The sequence below is a fragment of the Kogia breviceps genome, chromosome 15 (assembly GCF_026419965.1).
Source record: "Kogia breviceps isolate mKogBre1 chromosome 15, mKogBre1 haplotype 1, whole genome shotgun sequence".
NCBI lineage: Eukaryota > Metazoa > Chordata > Mammalia > Artiodactyla > Physeteridae > Kogia > Kogia breviceps.
This window is the reverse complement of record NC_081324.1, coordinates 55,762,630-55,783,939: the sequence shown is the minus strand read 5'-3', so window position 1 is coordinate 55,783,939 and position 21,310 is coordinate 55,762,630. Positions and strand designations below refer to the sequence as shown.

At 45.8% G+C, this 21,310-nt stretch overlaps 1 protein-coding gene across 14 annotated transcripts in view; it reads left to right on the top strand.

Moving 5' to 3' along the window:
* The window catches only part of DLGAP1 (DLG associated protein 1), an 858,632-nt gene that overhangs the window by 825,848 nt on the left and 11,474 nt on the right, over nucleotides 1-21,310 (top strand). For all 14 annotated transcript variants that reach the window (XM_059040830.2, XM_067015962.1, XM_067015965.1 and 11 more), the window contains one exon: nucleotides 4,792-5,213. In XM_059040830.2, coding sequence (XP_058896813.1) covers nucleotides 4,792-5,213 — 422 coding nt within the window. The remainder of the gene's footprint in view (nucleotides 1-4,791; nucleotides 5,214-21,310) is intronic.

Genomic DNA, 21,310 nt, shown 5'->3' with positions numbered 1-21,310 from the left:
TTTGTCCCACTGAACTTGAGAGCAGGGTTGCATGACATGTAGGTTCCTCTGTGCTCTGTCCTAACTGGGAAGCTCGTCTGACAGAAAGAGGGAACCTCTTTGTTAGGAAAAGTCTTAATTCTTGATATCAATCTCCTCACCGCCCCCCTTGCCTACCTTTTGATCTATCTTTCATTTTATGTAATGAGACGTCCTGGATTTTTACATCGGTTAAGTGCCATTTCCCAAGAGACCAAGATGGTGCACTTTTGAAGAAAAGCATTTTCGAATTCCACGTATATTCAGCCTTGACAGCAGGCATGGGGAAAATGTCTAAAGAAGAAAGAACAGCGTAGGACTAGCGTTTTTTCCTTTGAAACTAGATTTAGCCCTGAAAAGCAACCATTATGTGGATGAGAGGGATGGAGAAGAGAACCAGGAGCCAGAGGATTCTGTAACGGGTGTGACTGAGGGAGTCTCCCTAAGATAAGTTTATGGCTTGAGTCTCAGATAGTTGAAATTGCAGGAACAAAGCACGTGCATTCTAAAGATATAGACTGTGCTTAGTTTTCATTCATGACTTATTTTGTTTAAATACAGCCCCATCAGACAGGGGGGATGAGAATGGGCCTCCAAGATTTACCATCTGTTCACTGATTTGTAATCTGCTGGACAGAAAAGTGGTGGGAGCAGGGCACAGAATCCTCTCATCAGAAATATAAATTTGGGCTTCCCTGGTGGCGCAGTGGTTAAGAATCCGCCTGCCAATGCAGGGGATACGGGTTCGAGCCCTGGTCTGGGAAGATCCCACATGCCATGGAGCAACTAAGCCCGTGTGCCACAACTACTGAGCCTGTGCTCTAGAGCCCGTGAGCCACAACTACTGAGCCCACGTGCCACAACTACCAAAGCCCGCACACCTAGAGCCCGTACTCTACAACAAGAGAAGCCACCACAATAAGTAGCCTGTGCACCGTAACAAAGAGTAGCTCCCGCTCGCCACAACTAGAGAAAGCCCACACGCAGCAACAAAGACCCAATCCAGCCAAAAATAAATAAATTAATTAATTTAAAAAATATATATATATATAAACTTGTTTCATAGAAAGAGCACAAAGAAACAGCAGAGGTGAATGCCAACAAGTGCCTTTCCTCTTGCCTTCAGAACAGACAAGGTATTGTACCCCGTATTGGTTGGTCCAGTCTTTGGTTTCATGGTTTTCCGCTCCTTTGGCCAGAATATTGGCTGGTCCTTTTTATAAGTTGTAATTATCACACATTTTGCCTTTAGGGCATGAAGGACCAAAGAAGCTTCAAGATTGGAAATTGTGGGTTTGCAAACAGCAGGCCACGGGGTTCAGCTTTCAGTTTTATACCATCCACCAGCAACTGATCTATTCTCTTCAGAAACACAGAAGTGAACCCAATGACTCCCTCTGTGTTCCTATCAAAACTTTTAAACAACAACTTGATTGCACCCTTCACCCAGAAGGAACTCTGCACATGAAGGACATAAAGCATTTCATAGAGCAGAACATTCTTTGAAAACTCAGGGTAGAAGAAAACGCTTGCTTAAGGAACTTAATTGAGAGAAACAGTGTAGCCTGGACAGGGCTGCCTGAGTTCAAAGGCACCGCTTTTAATCCCAAACCACTTTAATTTTACTTAACTTTTCTTTCTTTCTGGGTGACTAACCTGGAAACTTCTACTCATCTCCTGCCAAGTAATTTTTCTGAAGAAGGTGGATACTTTACAAGATTCATAGCCAGGAGCCCTCTGTCAGGAATGCTGGTGGTACGGTTTTGTGTAGATAAAAACAGAGACACAAGGAAAGCGGGTCATTGTGATTTGCGTGTGGAACAGACTGTGTCTCTGGCAAGTTTGCTCCGACTGGAAACAATAAGGCGCTGGGCTTTCCTTAAGTTTGGAAATGGAATGCCTCTGGCAGCCCATGATCTTGGAGAGGGGAGCCGAGTGTTTTCATAGCTGGGATTTTGTGTTAGTGAAACAGGTAGAATGTCAACTGTTGTGAGGGAAGTCAACCAATTCGCACACATGCAGCTGGAGAGAAAGCTCAGCTTCAGATGTCATTTAACGTGTTGGTGGATGAACAAGAAGAAGGCAGAAATGGCCTCTCGTAGCCAAGAAGCCGGTGGTTATCGGAAGAATCACGGTAGCACAATTGTTCTTGCTTTCACTGCTAGGGCAAGGAAGGACATTCTTTCAGACTTTCACACTGAGCGATTTTTCCTATGACCCATTTCAGAGTTAAAGAACTTATAAAATCGCCACGCCATTTTACTTCCACAGAAGTAACTTCTTGCAAACAGCAAACAGTGACATGGGCTGGCCTTTTTTGGCGGGCCTATCTTCATAAAATGAATGATGAGAATCACAACATTTATTATTGTGATCATCCTAATAACGAACACAGATCAATGGTGCAGTCATTTACTTTCTTGGTATTTATTCTCTAGGGGGAAAAAATGGACTGATGAAGATGATTGTACCCTCTCCTTTTTGTGACTTCCAGTCTGTTCATTCTTTATTTTTGAGAGACCAGAATATTAGTATTAATTGGCTCTGATAGAGTGTTCCACGAGAGTTAAGAAAAAAACAGATAATGTGGTTTGTTAAATGTTGTATGGACATTATTTAGTGCACTCTCCTTTAAGGCTGGCACTATTGAATATTAACTGAAAATCAACTAGCAAATAAACCATCTTAACATGGCATAATCATGAGCCAGTCAAGAAAATATATCACTTCACACCCATCAGGATGGCTACTATCAAAAAAGTCACAGACATAGAGAACAAACGTATGGATACCAATTGGGAGATTGGGATTGACATATATACACTATTGACACTACGTGTAAAATAGATAACGAATGAGAACCTACTGTATAGCTCAGGAAACTACTCTGCTCTGTGGTGGCCTAAATGGGAAAGAAATCCTAAAACAGAGGGGATATACGTATATGTATAGCTGATTCATTGTGCTGTACAGTAGAAACTAACACAATATTGTAAAGCAACTATACTCCAATAAAAAATTTTTTTAAAAAAAGAAAAGAAAAAGTCAGAAAATCACTGTTGGCAAGGATGTGGAGAAATTGGAAAACATGCACTGTTGGTGGGAATACAAAATGGTACAACTGCTAGGGAAAACAGCTCCTCAAAATATTAAAAACAGAATTAGCACATAATTCAACAATTCTACTTCTGGGTATATACCCAGAAGAATTGAAAGCAGAGTCTCAAAGAGTTATTTGTACACCCATGTTCATAGCAGAATTATTCACAATAGCCAAAAGGTAGAACCAACCCAAATGCCTACTGATGAATGAAAAAATAAACACAATGTATTATATACAAATAATGGGATATTATTCAGCCTTAAACAGGAAGGAAATTCCAACATATGCTACAATATGGATGAACCTTGAAGACGTCATGCTAAATGAAATAAGCCAGCGACAGAAAGACATATACTGTATAACTCAACTAACATGAAGGACCTAGAGTAGTCAAATTCAGAGAGACAGAAAGTGGAATTGTGGTTGCCAGAGGCTGGAAGGAAGGGGGAATGGGGAGTTGTTTAACGGGTACAGAGTTTCAACTGGGGAAGACGAAAAGGTTCTGGAGATGGATGGTGGTGATGGTTGTACAACAGTGTGAATGTATTTAATGCCACTGAACCGTACACTTAAAAATGGTTAAAATAGTAAATTTTATGTTACATATATTTCTTCAGAATAAAAAATAAATAAAATATTAGATCAGGAAGTTACCTTAAAAATAAAGAAGTATAAATTCGGGGTAACAGATACCTGATGCTGCCTTCAGTAGACATATTCTCTTATATCCTGTTAAATCATCATTTCCTGTCTGCTCGAGGAGCCAATGAAGCTTTCTGGGGGTGTGTTTTAAATTACTTCAGGCCCACACCTTCCCTTGCCCCTTGTCTGAGAAAGAATTCACTGCTCCCCTGTCCTTCTCCACCCCTCCCTCCTTGCATACATCCTCACCTTTCTGGTAGGGGTCAACAAGAGAAATCTAGAACCATTTGGTTGGATGTCCATATAAAATGGTGTCAACAAGTTGTCTTTTATCACCTCGGTAGAAGAATTATGGAGAGGGAAATTAAAGGCGCAGGGAAGGACGGTACTGGAAAACTCTAGAACCTTGAGCTGATCTTGCCCCAAAGGCTTTGTATCAAATTATCACGATGACCCTATGATCAAGAGACAGGAGAAGACTTCCCAGGGAAAGGAGCTTTAATGTTAAGGGGAGCTTAATGACATTTTAGTTTGCTTTCAGGTAAGAGCTGTCCCTGGGAAATGTGGTTATGTGGGATTCAAGATAGTTTTGGCCCAGGTGGGTTGTTTTTTGTTTTTGGGTTTTTTTTTTTCTCCTCTTGTTTCAAAGGAAATTACGCAGACTAAGAGATAACTGAATTGTTTCCTTACCCCTCACCAAATGTACCCCTCACTGAATGTCAGGAGTCAAGCCACTGCCGACTTGGGGAGGAAGTTGAACCCCGGATATCATTCTGGCTTTGAGAGTGGTGCCTGTGGTCCACTTCTAAACCTCCTCTAGATACACTTTCATATTCCATATTGAACAGAGATGAGGGCTCTGTGTTCTTTACACTAGAGCCAGGGCAATCGATGCGCTGGCGTCAAGGGCTACCTCTGCAGACTGAGAAGATGAGACCCCCCTCTCGCACACCCACGAAGAGACGCAGAATGTAGTTCTGCTTCGAGAAACATCCTTGAACTAACTGACCTCTCTCTATCCCTCCAAGCTTCCGCAGGTTCACTCGATCCAACAGTGTGACGACGGCCGTGCAGGCCGACCTGGACTTCCACGATAACCTGGAGAACTCTATGGAGTCTATAGAGGACAATTCGTGCCCCGGCCCGGTGGCCAGACAGTTCTCCCGGGACGCCAGCACCTCCACGGTCAGCATCCAGGGCTCAGGAAACCACTACCACGCCTGCGCGGCCGACGAGGACTTCGATGCGGATTTCGACCCTTCCATTCTGCCGCCCCCAGACCCCTGGATTGACTCAATCACCGAAGACCCCCTAGAGGCCGTGCAGAGGTCAGTGTGCCACCGGGACGGCCACTGGTTTCTGAAGCTTCTGCAGGCGGAGCGAGACCGCATGGAAGGCTGGTGCCAGCAGATGGAGAGAGAAGAGCGTGAGAACAACCTGCCCGAGGACAGTAAGTGCGGCGCAGCGCCTGCGCACGCGCCCGGGGTCGGGTCCCCGGGGACGGGGAGGGGATGCTTTCCTAGCGCTGGGCAAGCCCCGCAGGTCCCCACCCCAAGCGGGAACGTGTGGAAGAGCTGGGCGATTCGGGCCGAGTCCACACGCCCCTGGTGCCCAATAAAGACACCACCCCACCCCCACGCCAGGCAGCTGTAACACCTTCTCGGCCTCTGCCTCCGCGACCTCCACCTCTGGACCAACTTGGGGTGGACTCATGCTTCCGACACGGTTTCTCTTCCCCAAGATGCTCCCGCAGTGGTGCTGCTTCTCAGGGAATGAACAGAAATTCTAACTAGTTTCAAGATCCCCAGATACGCGTGCCTTGGGCATTTATAATCTTACAGGTGTATTACTTTCATTAACATACAGGATTAAAACAAGGCCGGTCGTGTCTAGGCCTGTAGACGCCAAGCTTATTGACATCCTTAGACCTGGTTAGCCCGCACTTTCCCCCTTAGGTTTTAGGAAGGCAAACATTCAGCCGCTAAAGCAATTAACCCAATTTAATGGGTTAAAATAAATGATCAAATAAAGGATGGTTAAGTTAAATAAATAACGGAGACTCCGCACACCGTTCTTTTCAGACTTGGCCTTTTAACAACAACGATTCCTATTAACAGTTGACAAAGAAGTTGCCAGATTACTGCAGTCCGGTTGCACATTAATAACAATTTTGAAATTGGAATAGAATTTATAATCAGTGTGTATTTCATTGTTAGGTGTTAATTTCCCTCCGAAAAACGATTATTAAATGAATGGTGGATCTTCCAACCGATGATATTTTTGAATCAGAGAAATTCAGTGGTAGGCATCAAAGCCTGCCTCCATTTTTGTGTGGGAACCACCTGGAAGAGTATTGTCGTGATGTGGTTTTAGACCTATTTTTAAAATCATTTAACGTTTTATTGTGAACATTTAAAAACACTTGCAAAAGTAGAGAGTTTACTGTAATGAACCACCATATTCCCATCACGCAGCTCAACTACTGGCTGGTCTCATCTTCCCCCACTTGTCATCATTTTTGCCAGAGGATCTTAAAGAAAATCCAACACATCCCGTCACTTCACTACGTATCTCTGATAAGGACTTTATGTATATGTATATAACCATCGTGCATTCTCATCCCTAACAAAAACAAGAATAATTTCTTAATAATTAGATCGAGAGCTTTCTGTAAATCATGTTCAGTTGACTTACTAAGTGAACCAAACTAATTGTGTCAGGGAGCAGCGAGTCTTCCGTAAAGGAAGTACTTTCGTGAGAATGGAGACTGGAAAATGACAGTTTGCAGGTTGTGGGATTTTCGCTCTGTGTCTTGCTCACAGCTCTTCTCTGCTTTTTCTCGCTTCTGACCCCTATCCACCCGCTGACTAACTTATTTGTTGCCTTTCTGAGCAGGTTAGAAAATCCATCGATGGGTTTCTGTAATGTTCCTTTTGTTCTTGCATGTTATGAGTGCAAACAACTTAGCAGTGGAAAAGTAAACCTCCTTGACACTTGACCCAACCGTTGGTGCCACTGCAGGCTCACCCAGGTGTGGATCCACAGGCAGAATATGCTCTGTGCCTAGGTGACAGGGGTGTGAAGCACAGCTCGGCAGCAGTGCGCGGGGGGAAGTTTTCAATAAGAAATTCTTAGCAGTTGCATCTTCTTATTCTCCTTTCCCCGTGGGTATACCGGAAGCCTAGTAGCTTTTCCTGGGAAAAATGCCCATGTTTAAGGAGCAATGGCCCCGGGTGCACAGCTCAACAGGGCAAGCTGTCCTACAGATTTCAGTTCATTCAATGCATTGATTCGAACTTGTTCTAGCTTTCCTGCTTGGCTTCCAATAAGACCTGGGGAAGCTGCTCATCTGGTGTTTTCTTTTAATCTGATGTTTTCTTCCCATCTGAGACTAGATCTGCTTCTCTCAACCCAGCTTTATAATGATGCATGAGGATACTCATTGTATAGTTAGGAAAATCTTCCTTAACACTTAAGGATCTATGAAAACAAGTCAATGTATTTTGATACAAGCACATATATTTGAAAGGTGAAAATGTTGTTAGAAAATCAGGTTCTCATCCTGTGTTTGAGATGAAAGAGAAGCATATTTGTATCTTGAATATGAAGGAACTGCTCATTCATTCACTGTTCCAGAATTTTACTTCAGATGTTATTTGAAATATTGATTTATAAACAGGACTTATAAACCTATTCCATATGAAGGTATTCTGTTATAACAAGATTTGTTCTAATAATAATTTGCTGTCTTTGTACACGAAGGTGCCGCTGGCCCACCATGAATAAGCGGTCTTCTTAAGGACTTGTCTTTAGAGTAGTAATAAATTTTCTCAGATCTGCCTCTGTTTTACGAGGTTGCTGCCTGAGGGCGGTGGGGAGGTGTGAAGGTCATGGCTGCAGAACAGACAAAGATAACTTAGGGTGGGAGTATTTTTGGTGCTTTGCTTAAAGTGTTCAACTGAGTAAATTAATCTTAGATGACAAGTATGCAATGAGACCCGCTGCACTGGGGAGTGAGTCTCCCTGTGTAGTTTGAAACATATTTCGATATCAGAGCCCCATTTTCCTAAGTTAAAAAAAAAAATTACACACAACACCAATAAATATAATAGGAAGAACGGTGAAGCTTTTTTGGTGAGGGCCTGGAGTCCTATCTGCTCAGCCTCTACCACCCTCTGGACAGAGGTCCCTAGAAACCCTCCCTGCCACCAAAAAAATCCCAGGATTCCTAGGAATACAGTTTGAAAGCCAATGGTCTATAGTGAAAAGTCCAACTTACTAATTTTTTAAAATACAATTTTATAACTTTAGACCAAACAGCTAACACAAAGATCAGAGGTAAATGCCTTTCCCACATGGTTTTTTAAATGTACAAAACTGATTCCGATTAGAAACATCTATTTGTGTAAGCCTGTGTAACCTACAAAAATGGCTCTTCCTTCAAGTCTCAGCTTGGGCCTCACCTTCTAGAAGTCTTGCAGAATGCATCCCTTCAGGGTGAGTTGGGTGTGCCTCCCAGGTGCTTCTGTAATAGCCTGCACATTTGTCTATCAGGTATTTCCAACTTTATTTGATGATAATCTATGTATGTCTTTCCTCCACTGAAAAGTGAGGTCTGAGGACCGAAATTACTCTTGTCTCATTCATCTTCATATCCGCTGCCCCTCTGACGGTTCTTGGCACAGAGAAGGGGATCAGTGAATATGTATTTGAGTCCTGGGACTATTTTGGAAATACTGTTTTACAAAAGTATTTTCCTTAGCAAAACCTTTCTCCCTAAGTAGTTACAGAATATTCAACAGGTAGCTGGCAGCTATTGTTGCCAAAAGCTGGAAGAGGCGGTCCCTTGCGAGGTAGGGAGCCCTGCTCAGCAGAACAGGGATTTGGCAGGGACATGAGCACCTGCCACAGAAAGGCTAGAAAGGACTTGTGTGTCGGTCAGCTGCATGAGCTAGATGAACCCGCGTGTCCCTTGCAGCTCCTGGGATGCGATTCCATCCCATAAGCACTCGAAAGCTTTCTCTATCTTTCACGCCCTGGATGGTACAAAACAGAAGCTTCCACCCACCAGCATTCCAGAATTCTAAACAGCGCAGAGGTACACACACATGCCCAGTCAAAGAGTCGCCAATTTCAAATGAGGCAAATGGAAATCAGTGAGGATCTGATCAGAAAGCCAGGAGGAAGGGAGAATATAAACCCGTGAAAGAATATCCATCTTGTCCTCACAGTCTCCTGGGCCCGTGGGCTATAGGCTTTGACAGGTGTTGTTTTATTTGCCCTCAAAACAGCTCTCTGGCAGTCCCTCCTCCAAGGTCACACAACACAGAAGCGCCTGATGGAATAGATAGCTACAACACGCATAACATTTGACAAGATAATGATACTTTGTGTGTGCTTGGCTGCTCTAAAGCTCTGCATACATATCTGTCCCTGCTTCCTTGGCAACCACAGTCATGTTCTGATAAGTGGGCCTGGGGTTGTAGAGGGCCTTTGTTTTTACTAATTCTCTCATTTAACCTTTGCTTTTTTTATAAGGGGGGGCGGGTGGTAAGGAAGAGGGGCCAATCCCGTTTGGCAGGCATAGCCAATGTCTGAGTAACCAGCTTAAAAAAAAAAAAAAAGGTCTGTGTACACTCAGAAAAATAGCTTTGATAAATGGGTCAAACGCAGATCTGTCTCTTGGCCAGGCCACCTCATGTGTCCTTTGGGTCCTAGATAGAAAGGTCTCTCTTCAGGGTACATGACGACGGGTCTTCATCCTCGGTAGGGAAAGATAAGCAGGATAGGGTGGAACAAAGGAATGAGTCTAACCACACCTGCTTAATTTATTTCGTGGGGCCCCGGAATTATTCCAAATTTTCAATATTTTTTTTTTGTGTGTGTGTGGTACGCGGGCCTCTCACTGTTGTGGCCTCTCCCATTGCGGAGCGCAGGCTCCGGACGCGCAGGCTCAGCGGCCATGGCTCACGGGCCCAGCCTCTCTGCAGCATGTGGGATCCTCCCGGACCGGGGCACGAACCCGTGTCCCCTGCATCGGCAGGCGGACTCTCAACCACTGCGCCACCAGGGAAGCCCCAAATTTTCAATATTTTTAAACGTTTGGTGACTGTGCTTAATGCCTCTGAACGGCCCGCTTAAAAACGGTTAAAATGGTAGATCTTACGTACATTTTACCCCACACACGAAAATATCCACCCCACTGCCCCCCCAAAAAAGTCTGCAGCAGCTGAAGGTAGATGGGTCAGGCTTGCTGTCTTCACGTCCAGAGTTATTCATCACGCTTATAAGAATGTAAGGTATTTTGTTAAATATCTTCCTGAATTCAAAATACAACATGTCCGCTGGCAGGGGTGGAGAGAGAAGTTAGGAAGAGAACCCATCTGCTCAATGGGAACCTAAGGTTCAGATCTGGGGCATGTGGTGGCTGCCATCACCTTTCTCTATCAGAGAGTTGAAGAAAAAAAAAAAAAAAAAGCCATCCAGTCTTAAGGAATTATTATTCAGTGATCACTTATTTTATGCTGCGATCATCCTGATTCTGACTACTGCTTCCTAGGGATCTTTTTTGTGGCCTTCCAGGACTGGAAAACACTGCATTCCCCGAAACTGGACAAAGTGCTCAAGGAAGCACAGAGAGAAAACAAGCGCTCACAGTCACCCGGTCACCTCCAGCCAGCTTTCCAAAAGTCCATCTATAAATTCTTTGGGTGTGTGGGTCTATTGTTTTCCCTGCTAAAATACAAGCAGTGCGAGGACTTTAGTTCTTGGGTGAAACCTTCCTCCCTAACAGTTGATGGTAGGTTTTTGGCTCGATAACAGAAGAAGGGAAATCTGCAGTGAGTGAGGTTTCCTCGTGGCCTCGGCAGCTGACAGAACGTTCCCGCAGCTCCCGAAGTAAACCGATCCGAGCCTGTCTCAGACAATGGGGCCTTGTGTGAAACAGCTGTCTCGGGGAGATGGCTCGGTGCTGTTGGCCGGGGCCTGCCTGTTACAGAGATCCGTCTGGTATTATCTGACTGGGATGAAACGCCCAGATGGAGCGCAGGGCTCCCACCAGGAATGCGGTCCAGCACCGATGGCTCGAAACACGGGCTCGGGTTTCAGTGGCCCCGGGATGAAATACTGGTTGATTGTGCTTGGAAATCTAGCAGTGCCTCCTGAATTGTGGACAACTTATATGTGGAATTTTCAGGCTTTATCTGAAACGAACTGATAAACCCAAAGCGTGTGTGGGATGGAGGCAGATTAATTCCACTTTAATTTTGCCCGGTAATAGCATCCCCGTTAGTGAAACTTGGCCTTGAGTCCCCCAGAAGGCCTGGGAGCCTTGGCAGCGAACATGGGGCTGGTAACGAAACCCGAAATGGGGTTTGCCCGGTTTCAGGTTGAGTTATGGGAAGCTGCGCAGTCATCACTGCGGCCGTTGATGGGTGCCATGCCCAGGCTGGCCCTGCCCAGGGTCTCTGCAGCCTGAGGACTGGTGGGTGGGTGGCAGGCAGAGGAGCGCTCTGTGATTTCCTCAGCTCAGTTGCCTCAAGCCTTGTGTGCTTCTAAGCGGGGCAAGGTGGGTGCGTCCTAGCTCCTTCCTGTTTTATTCTCATCTTTCTTCTGCAATGACCTTCAAAAGGTCCCTCCCCACCCCCATGCCCCAAGACACACACACAATCACACATGCACACACACTGCATAGTCTCTTTTTTTAAGGTCTGGCCAACCTGAAGTTAGTGACCAGAAAGTGGCAGGAATGAAAAGAAAGCTGTGTGCAATGTGCCTTATGTTTAACCTTCTAGAACGCTGGTTGCATTTTGCTTTGCACAGCACTGGGCACAAGGAGAAAGGTGTTGGTGCTGGAAGGTCATTTCCAAGCATCCCTTCTGTGGGTGTGTTTCACTGGGAGTGGTCTGAGGCTGAGGGGCTCGGAGGCGTGGAGAGGTGAAAATGGGCCGAGGGAAGGCAGGATGCCTGAAAGCAGCTCTCCAGGTCCCTGGGCCAGTGCTGTTCCCGTTATTCCAGACACTTCTGCATTGCAGAGAGGCAGAGATTGCAGAGAGAGGCCTGACTCATGGAGCAGGGTCCCCGATCGCTTTCTCTAACAATAACCAACAATTTCTGTGAAAGATCATTGCCATGGCCTTCAAATGCAGTATTTAATCCTTCCATATTCCCAAGGGAAATGTTAACTCATTTCATCTCATTCAGCTTTCAAAGGCTCAAAAACTGTATTTATCTATGTGATGTAGATGCTGTTACTATTTCACAGCTGATGTAAATGGAGATATTGACCGAAGCATAACCATCTTTTATGAGTGAGACTCCTGGAGTATGGACTGGGGAAAAAACATTAGCTGAATTTTTGAAAACTTGCTCTTTACAAACAAAATAATATTTCCCCCATGGTTTAGCCCCGTGGAAGCTCTGGTTTTAGTCCATGGGATAATTTCTACTTGAGAATTCTATTCTTTATTCATTAGCTTTTAATAAATTCATAAATTCATCATTCTTTGTTCATTTAAGTTTTGGCTCCTTTAAGGGAAAAAAAAAAAAGTGCTTGTTAAATTCAGAGCAGCCCTTGTCAGCCAGGAGTGGAACAGATCCATGTTTTCTGTGGAGACCTTTTTATTGACAACAGCTCTGGATCACAAATGTGTTTGAGAAGCAGCTGTGCAGTTGGTTGGAGAAATTCTTTTCCACGGGGACAAACCCGTGAATAAAAATGTCTCCACTTGGATAATCCCGACTTGAAATCATACAGATTTGGTCTGACAAATCCACGTGACTTTGGAGTAAGTGGGTGGATCCACTTTTTAAAAAATTCCTTTTTCCTCCTCACTCCTAAAGTCTACAACATTCCCTACGGGGGCAGGGAGGCCAGGTGAGTAAAAAGTCAAAAGTTGAGGATAAGGAGATTTAATTCACCCACAAACTCGTTCAACTTTTCCAGATGGCTTGGTTCTTCCAGCCCAAGTCAGCACAACTAGTATTATAAACAGAAAACCAAGAGGAAGAATAGACCCACCAAGACTATCTTAGCTAATTAATCAGTCAAGACTGTAAGGAAAAAGTGGTGCTAGGTACGGTAAAACCTTAAAGAAGTAGAATCTTAGGCCTGGAATCTTGCCGTTAATTAATTTTTCTGGTTAACATAGAGTTTATTGATGAGTCAGTTCACTTCGAACCTTCTTCCAACAGGATAATTGGGAGTTACATCGGCACAGTCTATGCCATGCCTGCTTATAAAGTCAGACATATAAATAGATGGTGCTGGAAAGAATGCGGAGAGGGCAGAGACAGAGCTGTGCACGGGAATTTGAGGAGCAAAGCGAGGGAGAGGTGAAAGGGGATAGGCCTTTCTGGAGGATGCACACCTGCGCACAGGGGGCGGGGCCAGTGTGGGGCGGGGCCAGTGTGGGAGCCAAGGCAGGAGGCACCCCAGCTCAGTGTTTAGCCTGAGCAAAGGCACTGCGGAGAGACCAGCTTTTGGATTTGGGAAACTGGGGGCCCAGGGCACTGAGGGAGTGGGCAGAGGTGAGGCTGGACAGGTGGGCCATTGAAGGGAGTTTCTCGCTTATCCCAGGGATGATAGGGGTGCATGGAAAAGTTTTAAGCGTGAGAATTATATGAGATAAGAAGACCCTCAAGTTAATAGGACCAAACCTCCAAATTGGCAATGGAGGGAGAACATTCATGCTGTGGAAGGGGTGATGGAGCTTTGTAGCCCTAATCGTAAGCAACCAGGGACTCCTGAGAGGAATGTGGATGTGGGGAGACAAGAGGTGTCGAGGGGTTGCTCAGACGTGCTGCACGAAGGGTTGGTATACGCCAGAGTTACAAATTTGAGCAAAATAAACCTATTTTACAGAATAGCTGAACCCAGGAGCATCGAGGGGACTAAGGGAAGGGGGCTCAGGACCAGGTTTTGTGTTCAACATTCTCGAGGTGGAGGGAAGAAGAGGAAAATGAGGTCAGGGCCAGAGAGAACTGTGGGCGTCCAGGGGGCTGAGATCCCTTTGTGCCAAACGCAGAGGTCCAGGAGGGGGGAGGGGAGGGGAGAGCCAGACCGCAGGGAGGGGGGACCCTGGGAGCTGAGGATGTAGAGAGAGCAAAGGAGTCTGCCCTTTGGAGAATCCAGCGTTTAAGGGAATGTATTGGTATGCTCTGCCTGCCATAACAAAGTACCATCCGTGGCCTCAGCAACAGAAATTTCTTTTCTCACAGCTTTGTAGGCTAGAAGGCTGAGCTCAAGGTGCCCGTTTGTCCCTAGGCCTCTCCCCTTGGCTTAGGTCTTCCCTCTGTGTGTATCTACATCCTGATCCCATCGTCTTATAAGAGCACCAGTTATGTTGGGTGAGGACTCACCCTAATGACCTCGCTTTAACTTAATTACCGATGTAAAGGCCCTGGTCCAAATACAGTCACAGCCGGAGGTCCTGGAGGTTAGGACTTCAACAGATGAATCTGGGGAGGACACAATTCAGCCCATAACAGGGGAGAAGAGGAATTTTATTTTAGCTAGAGGGGATCACGAGATGGGGGAGGATTTTCCCCTTAGAATGGGAGAGACTTGAGAATGCTGGCAGCCCTCTCAAGTAAGGCTGCAGAGAAGGGCAGAGGTGGCAGAGAGGGAGTAGGTTCTCCGAGCAGCCAGGAGGGAGTCGGGCCAGGGACACAGGTAGATGGGAAGGGTGGGCGTAGAGAGCTCTTTAGGACGGGGGCAGTTATCGGTCACCGCTGATTCCATTAAGAAGCAATGGCAGTAACTCCAGACACCTGACATCTCTGATGCCGGCCACGTCACTGCTCGCCCATCACTCACGAGAGCTTTAGGGGAACTGCGTGGGGGGCAAGTGTCAGGAGAGGGCAGAACACTGAGAGTGTTCATGCCTGATCCCCCTGTTTACTTCATCTCATAGGAGGCAAAGTTATGGTTGAAGATGAGGTAGCAGGGGTCTAGTTGTGAGTGAATAAGAGTCAAAAAAGGAGGGTCAGGGAGGGAGGTGACCAAGACCATCTTGAAGGACTAATGAACGGCTGCAAGAGACGGGCTGAGTTTGGAGCCCATGGGTTTGAATGGCTCTAAACCACACGGCAAAACACAGCTCACAGAGCATCAGGTGGGCCCAGCGCCCTGCAGGCCAGACGTGTCTGGCCTGCTCTGCACCTGAAGATGGACCTTGTTTTGCTGGAGCATCTGTGGCTCCCAGGGAGGGTCTGACCCTGGATTTTGCAGCGAGTCTGTTTTCTGCACAGGCTCCGGCAGGATGGTCTAGGCGTCCAGCCTTGGTTAAGGTCCTGTCTTCTCCGTGTGTCTCTGTCATCCAGCAGCCAGTTGGCCACTGTTCTAGCTCTGTTAGGTGGGGAGCTATGCCAGACTCTACAGACAGGCACGAAAATCTGGGGCCCTGAAGAATTGTTGTGGATTCCTTATGCACACGGGCCAAAGGCGTGATTCACCCACGCACTGACGCTTATCTAAGTCTGCCTGCATGAAAGCCACCAAAAAAAGAGGACTTTCAGTCAGCTCACACTGTTGGGGAGAGACGATGGAGCGTGAAGATTAGCAGGAGAAATAATTCCCTCTTTGGGATCATGTCACCTTTTAGTTTCCCAGGTGAATGACCAAGAGCTAAAGAATGTCGATAGGATATAGGAGTTATAATTCCTGCTACATCCTAACAATTTTCATATATGATTTCATTAAATAATCAGCAATCCTATGAAGATAGTATTATGATCGCTTGACAGACAAAGCAAACAGAGTCTAAGAGTACAATAAATTCTCCCCAAATCCGCAGCTGATAAGTGGTATTTCTGACTCCAGTGCCTAGTCTCTTTCTGGTATGTGACACAGAGAGGAAGTTAGGAAAGGAAGCAGACCAGGTGAATTAGGTGTAGGCGGCAGGGCCTGGGACATGTTCCACCAGCCTGTCCACTGCAGAAGCTTCACCACTGGTGGGACAGCCAGACGGACTCCTTTGTATTGATAGGTAGTGTCCAGGTTGAAGATATAAAACATATGTCTGTTCTGCTCTGTTTCTGAGGCCTAACATGCTGATGGTAGAGCCGGCACAGTCTGTAAGAACTGGAAGCAGTCAAAGCAACCAGTGCTTCTGGCTTGTCAGCTCTAGAGGCCTAACCCTTCCTGGAATATTAAATGCATATGTTAGTTATGCTTAAGGATATTTTTTTCAAACAAAGGGTCACACATATTTATTCCTGAACCAACCTACTCATGCAGGAATGTGGAAACAAAGAAAAAACTCATTTTCCCAATAAAACACATCCAACTGTCTAGATAGTGGGGATGTTTTCAGCTTGACATGGTAAGATGCTGGTGACTTTGATACAGTATAAATATGTGTGTCATCTCCCATGCGGTTCCTTAGAGACCCAGCTCAGTCTCATCCAGTGTCTCCGATTGGAGTTGGACCAGATTTGATTACCAGTTTTTATCCAAATCCACTGGGGAAGGGGATGATTCTGCTTTTGTTTCATGGCCAGGAATCCCTTGATCCTGAAAGTCTTGTGACGAACAGATTCAACCACACAGATCGTGGTGGCAGAGAGAGGGAGCTAGGCCTATGGCTATAAAATAAGGGTTTTGACTCAGCAAAAACTCAGACACGTCCCCAGAGGAGATGGCCTTTGTTTTACTCGGCTACCACTGAACACTTGAGAGAAACTGTTCATTCCCTTCACTCCTGTGCCTCTTATACCACCTCCTTGTTCCCCAAATAAAAATGGTACCCTGTGGGAGTCAGTGGGAAGGAGGAGGTGTGCTCTTTTCTAGATGTCTGGGTTTTTGATTGAATGTAGCGAGGAAATTTTAAATCGTAGTTTTCATAAAAGACTATTTTGTCTTTCTCTGCTTCTCATTACGATGCACAGTCTTTCAAAGAAAAACCAAAACTTGAACCTTATACCCGCCATCTCTTTCAAGTGATCCCTGGTCCCTGCATTCTTTTCATGACTGAGATTTCTTTGTGCGACAATGATTTTCGGTAGACGTGCTTTGCCCTCCTGCCCTGATGTAGGACAAGGATCAGACTTGCCGAACTTCTGCAAATTCTCCCACTGATTGGTTACAGCTGCCCCCCTTCTCTCCACTGGCCGTGGCTAGAAAGTGTGGATAAAGGAAAGGAATCACCCTCAGAGGCCTTCAGTTGAGTAGATTCAGAACCAATTCTCAGGAAGTGTTGAGGGAAAAGGGCACAGCTGGACCAGGGCCCCAGGGAAGGCACCTCATACTTTGAGCCCAGCTTTTCTCAACTAAAATGATGAAACTGGCCCTGCCCCACGGGGTCCTGTGAGGATCACATTAGATGTGCGTGTGAAAGTGCTTTGAAATACAAGGTAATAGTAATATAAATAGGCAGGTTTTTGCAAAAACCGAACAGTGATGGCCTTTCCGATCTTCCTGGCTTTGTGTGGTGAACTAACCCAGGCCTGTCCTCTCTGCTATCATCCCCCAGAGCCACCCATTCATCGTGGGATGAGAGGTCTCTAGGCTTATAAGTAGGGGAGTTAACAAAGAGACGCCCACTTCTTACATAGAAGGAATTCAGTTAACAGTGTTTTGCGTTGTTGTTCTGTAGTCCCACTGAGGGATAGACGAACACAGGAGCTGGGAGGAAAGGAAAGGGAGAAAGGAACCTAAAAAAATTCACCATCAGGGTTCTTATAGGCATGCAGGGAAACCAGGCTTCCCTACATGCCAAGAGCGGCAAAGCAAGACAAGGCCTATTCTGTGATTACATGTGATACAAATAGATGGAATAAGTCATGGTTAAATGGCATGCCTGGGGTGATATAGCAGAGATTATAATTCTGGAAGAGGCAGGGAATGGGCCGTAAGGGAAATGGATGGTAAAAACTATTAACTACATTTGGATGGAACAATCTGGAAAGACTGTGTGGACCAGAGTGTGAGAAAAAACCAACTAAAGGAAACCCCAGGGGCACATCTTCCTCCTGGATGGACAGAGCCTTAAACCGCCCATTCTAGGCCATGGGGTCTCAGCTATGCTAGAGGGGTCACCCCAATCTAACACTCTCCTTTGCTCTCAAGAAGGCCCTTAGCTGTCACCTTTCTAGGACCAAAGGAGACACCTTCATAAACTCAGGGGTGGGACTGGGATGCTGGTTGTCCGGTCTAGTGGTTTCCTTTACGGAGGGAAGCAAAGGGGACAGAAGTAGAGAATAAATACTTTATCTGTAGGGCTTCCCTTAACTGGAGAGGGAGAGAGGGAAAAAGAAGAAATAAAAAGAAGTTCAGGGCACAGTGGTTGAGAGTCTGCCTGCCGATGCAGGGGACACGGGTTCGTGCCCCGGTCCGGGAAGATCCCACGTGCCGCGGAGCGGTTGGGCCCGTGAGCCGTGGCCGCTGAGCCTGCGCGTCCGGAGCCTGTGCTCCGCAACGGGAGAGGCCACAACAGTGAGAGGCCCGCGTACAGCAAAAAAAAAAAAAAAGAAGTTCAGAAGCAAATTTGAAAAAAATTAACATTTGATCCTTTGAGGGAGAGCACATCCATGGATGTTTGTTCTCTTGCCCTTTTTGTACTTGCATGTATTTTAACTTTTTTCCAAAAGAAAAAACAGTGACATTTTCAAATGATTACTATAACAGTTTAGTCCAGAGCCAATTTCATATTGCAACGGATACCAACACAAACCACTTTTGTTGTTGTTGTTCTTTGCTTATTTTCCTTTTTTAAGGAGAGAGACCAAGAGAACTGAAAGTTCTCTGATCACCATTTAAAGAATTCACTGTCCTTTGGCCCAATCATACTTCGTCCCATCCATCCCAATCCAAGTGATCCAGCAGATCCCAAACACGTATAGCTATGTTTGTATTTCTGACGTCCATCTCCCCCCCCCCCCACGTCCCCTCACCAGAATGGAATCCACAAAGGCAAGATTTTGTCCTCATCACCGTGTCACATCCATGCAGCACAGCCTGGCACATCATATGCCCTTATTCAATATTTGCTGAGTAAATGAATGAATTCCCAGAATGCACAGGGACTGTGCCTGCACCAGCTTTTGTGTAGATCCCACAAGTCCTTTCAGGCTCCTTTGACTTTTTTGGCCTTGGCTTTGAGGGCCAACCCAGCCCCTGAGAAGTTAATTGCCGCCACGTACAGTAAAATAGTGAGATGCAAGGCTAACACCTTGGGAAGATGTCCTGTACCTAGGGCTCTTCTGGAACTTTCTTTCACCAGGTTGGGCTGTTATATGCATAGGAAAGGCCCACAGGGGCAGCCTGAATATCTCATTTACTCTTGCTCCCTTATCCTTCTTTTCCTAGCATCCCTGAGAGAAGTACTTTTCTTTCCACCCTGCTGAAGGCTGGTATGGAACATTTTAGAGTAGCTTCAAAATGACATTCAGATTCTTCTTTCTTCTTAATCTCATTTATTTTTTTAAAAAATAATTTATTAATTTATTTATTTTTGGCTGAGTTGGGTCTTTGTTGCTGTGTGTGGGCTTTTCTCTAGTTGCAGCGAAGGGGGGCTACTGTTCGTTGCGGTGCACGGGCTTCTCATTGCAGTGGCTTCTCTTGTTGCGGAGCAGGGGCTCTAGGCATGCGGGCTTCAGTAGTTGCAGCACATGGGCTCAGTAAATGTGGCTCGCCGGCTCTAGAGCACAGGCTCAGTAGTTGTGGCGCACGGGCTTAGTTGCTCTGCAGTATGTGGGATCTTCCCGGACCATGGCTCGAACCCGTGTCCCCTGAATCGGCACTTAACCACTGCGCCACCAGGGAAGCCCTTTATCTCATTTCTTTACCAACCTTCAGCTTTTTTTTTTTCTACTTTTTACTTCCATTGGCGTTTACCATTTACTTTGTTTTTTTACTTCCTCAAAGCCTATGTAACAAATATGAATTTTACCTTCAGAAGAAAAAAGTTCTTTCACCCACCAAGTGAGTGTCTAATGGAAAAACTAAACTAAAAAAAAAACTTTGTTAGAGCTTTCTTAAGATCAAAGTAAGTTTTTAGTTCTCTGGAAAAGAAAGCGTGGAGGGCAAGGAAGTAGGGGTGATCGTCTGCTTGTCCCAAGCCTTCCTGGTTCATGGAGACAAATCCTCATCTCCCCACCCTGAGCCTAGGAAAGGTCATCTCTCGGACACTAGAAATGCAAGTAATCCTGGAGCCAGCAGGGAATTTCCATTCAAGGAACGTGATGGTAAAAACCTGAAAAACAGAACAGCCCCAACTCTATTCCCGGTGTTTTTGCTCTCACCAGACCATGCTGAGTGAAGATGTCCCTTGCTTAACTGCCAAGAAGACATCTGAGTTAGCCCCTACCTACATGGCTGGTGTTGCCCAAATGATTGTTTGGAGCAGTGCTTTCCCCTCATTTGAGAATCACTGTCTTATTTCAGCTCATCTTGTTATGTGGTCCGTTATAGAGCTTAGGTATCTGGGTGTCGTTGAGAACCATTAGCTCAAACTTTTGAGGTGTATCCGGATACCTCAAGTTTCTCTCACAGTCCCCAGGGGCTGTGCAATCCCAGGCAGCCGATTGGAGACCTGGGTTCTAGTTCTAAGCTTTTAGGAAGCATTCTGAGATTTGCTGGTGTCCCAGTCCTGCCCTTCAGCAAGATCATTCAGAGAGGTTTCCAGAAACCTCAGAGTTTTCCTAAAGCCATGTGTTCACTTAGGAAGTACCCCTTCCGTTCTGTCTCTGACTGATCTGGGACAGGTCCTCCAAACACATACCTGTCCCAGACAACCAAGGATACTAGTTGCCTGTGAATAATCCAGACTTTTTTTTTTCTCTTCACTTCTGGGCAGAGCAAGTGTGGGGCCCACAGTCACACACCCACTGAGGAAGTGTGGAGTCCTGGTCCTCAATAATAAACATTTATTGAGCACTTGCTGTATAATCAGATCCAGTCCTAAGCAATTCACACACATTGCTGCTTTTAACCTTCACAACAACACTGCCAGTAAGTAGGTACCCTTAGCCCCACTTTACATATAAGAAAACAGAGATTAGGTGACTTGTCCAGGGCAGTGGCTAGGAAGTGTTCCAGCAAGGATCCTTGGCCAGTCAGGGCCAGTACTCTTAACTTCTGTGGTAGCCTGTGCTGTCTTTTCTGTTTTGGGGTGTTGAGAAAAGGAGGGAGACCTCACACAAGTGATTGATCTGTTAAAGAGGAAAAGGTAATCATCCCAAAAGATTTTACAAGCAGATTGAAAAAAAAGTCAACTGCTAGGCCTGAAAAATTGCTGCCTGGTGGCTCTCAAGGGGGACCCCCGCTATCCCTGGGGAGGTAATCTCTGCACTTCAGCTCTGGTGTGACTGGTGACTTCTAGAGTTCAGAGATGCCCTGGTCACATGTGCGGGAAGGCTGAAATATTTGGGTAGCGCCCAGGGGGTGGGCAGCCGAAATCGTTATCCAGCCTGGAAGCCTTAAACAGAGGAGCAGATGACTAGAAATCCCAAAATGAAGTTGCTTTTCGTTGTCTCCTCAGTCTTTGTGGGGAATGAGGTCAAGAAAGGGAGATCTAAGTCCACTCCGAGTCTCGGGCTCGGTAAATT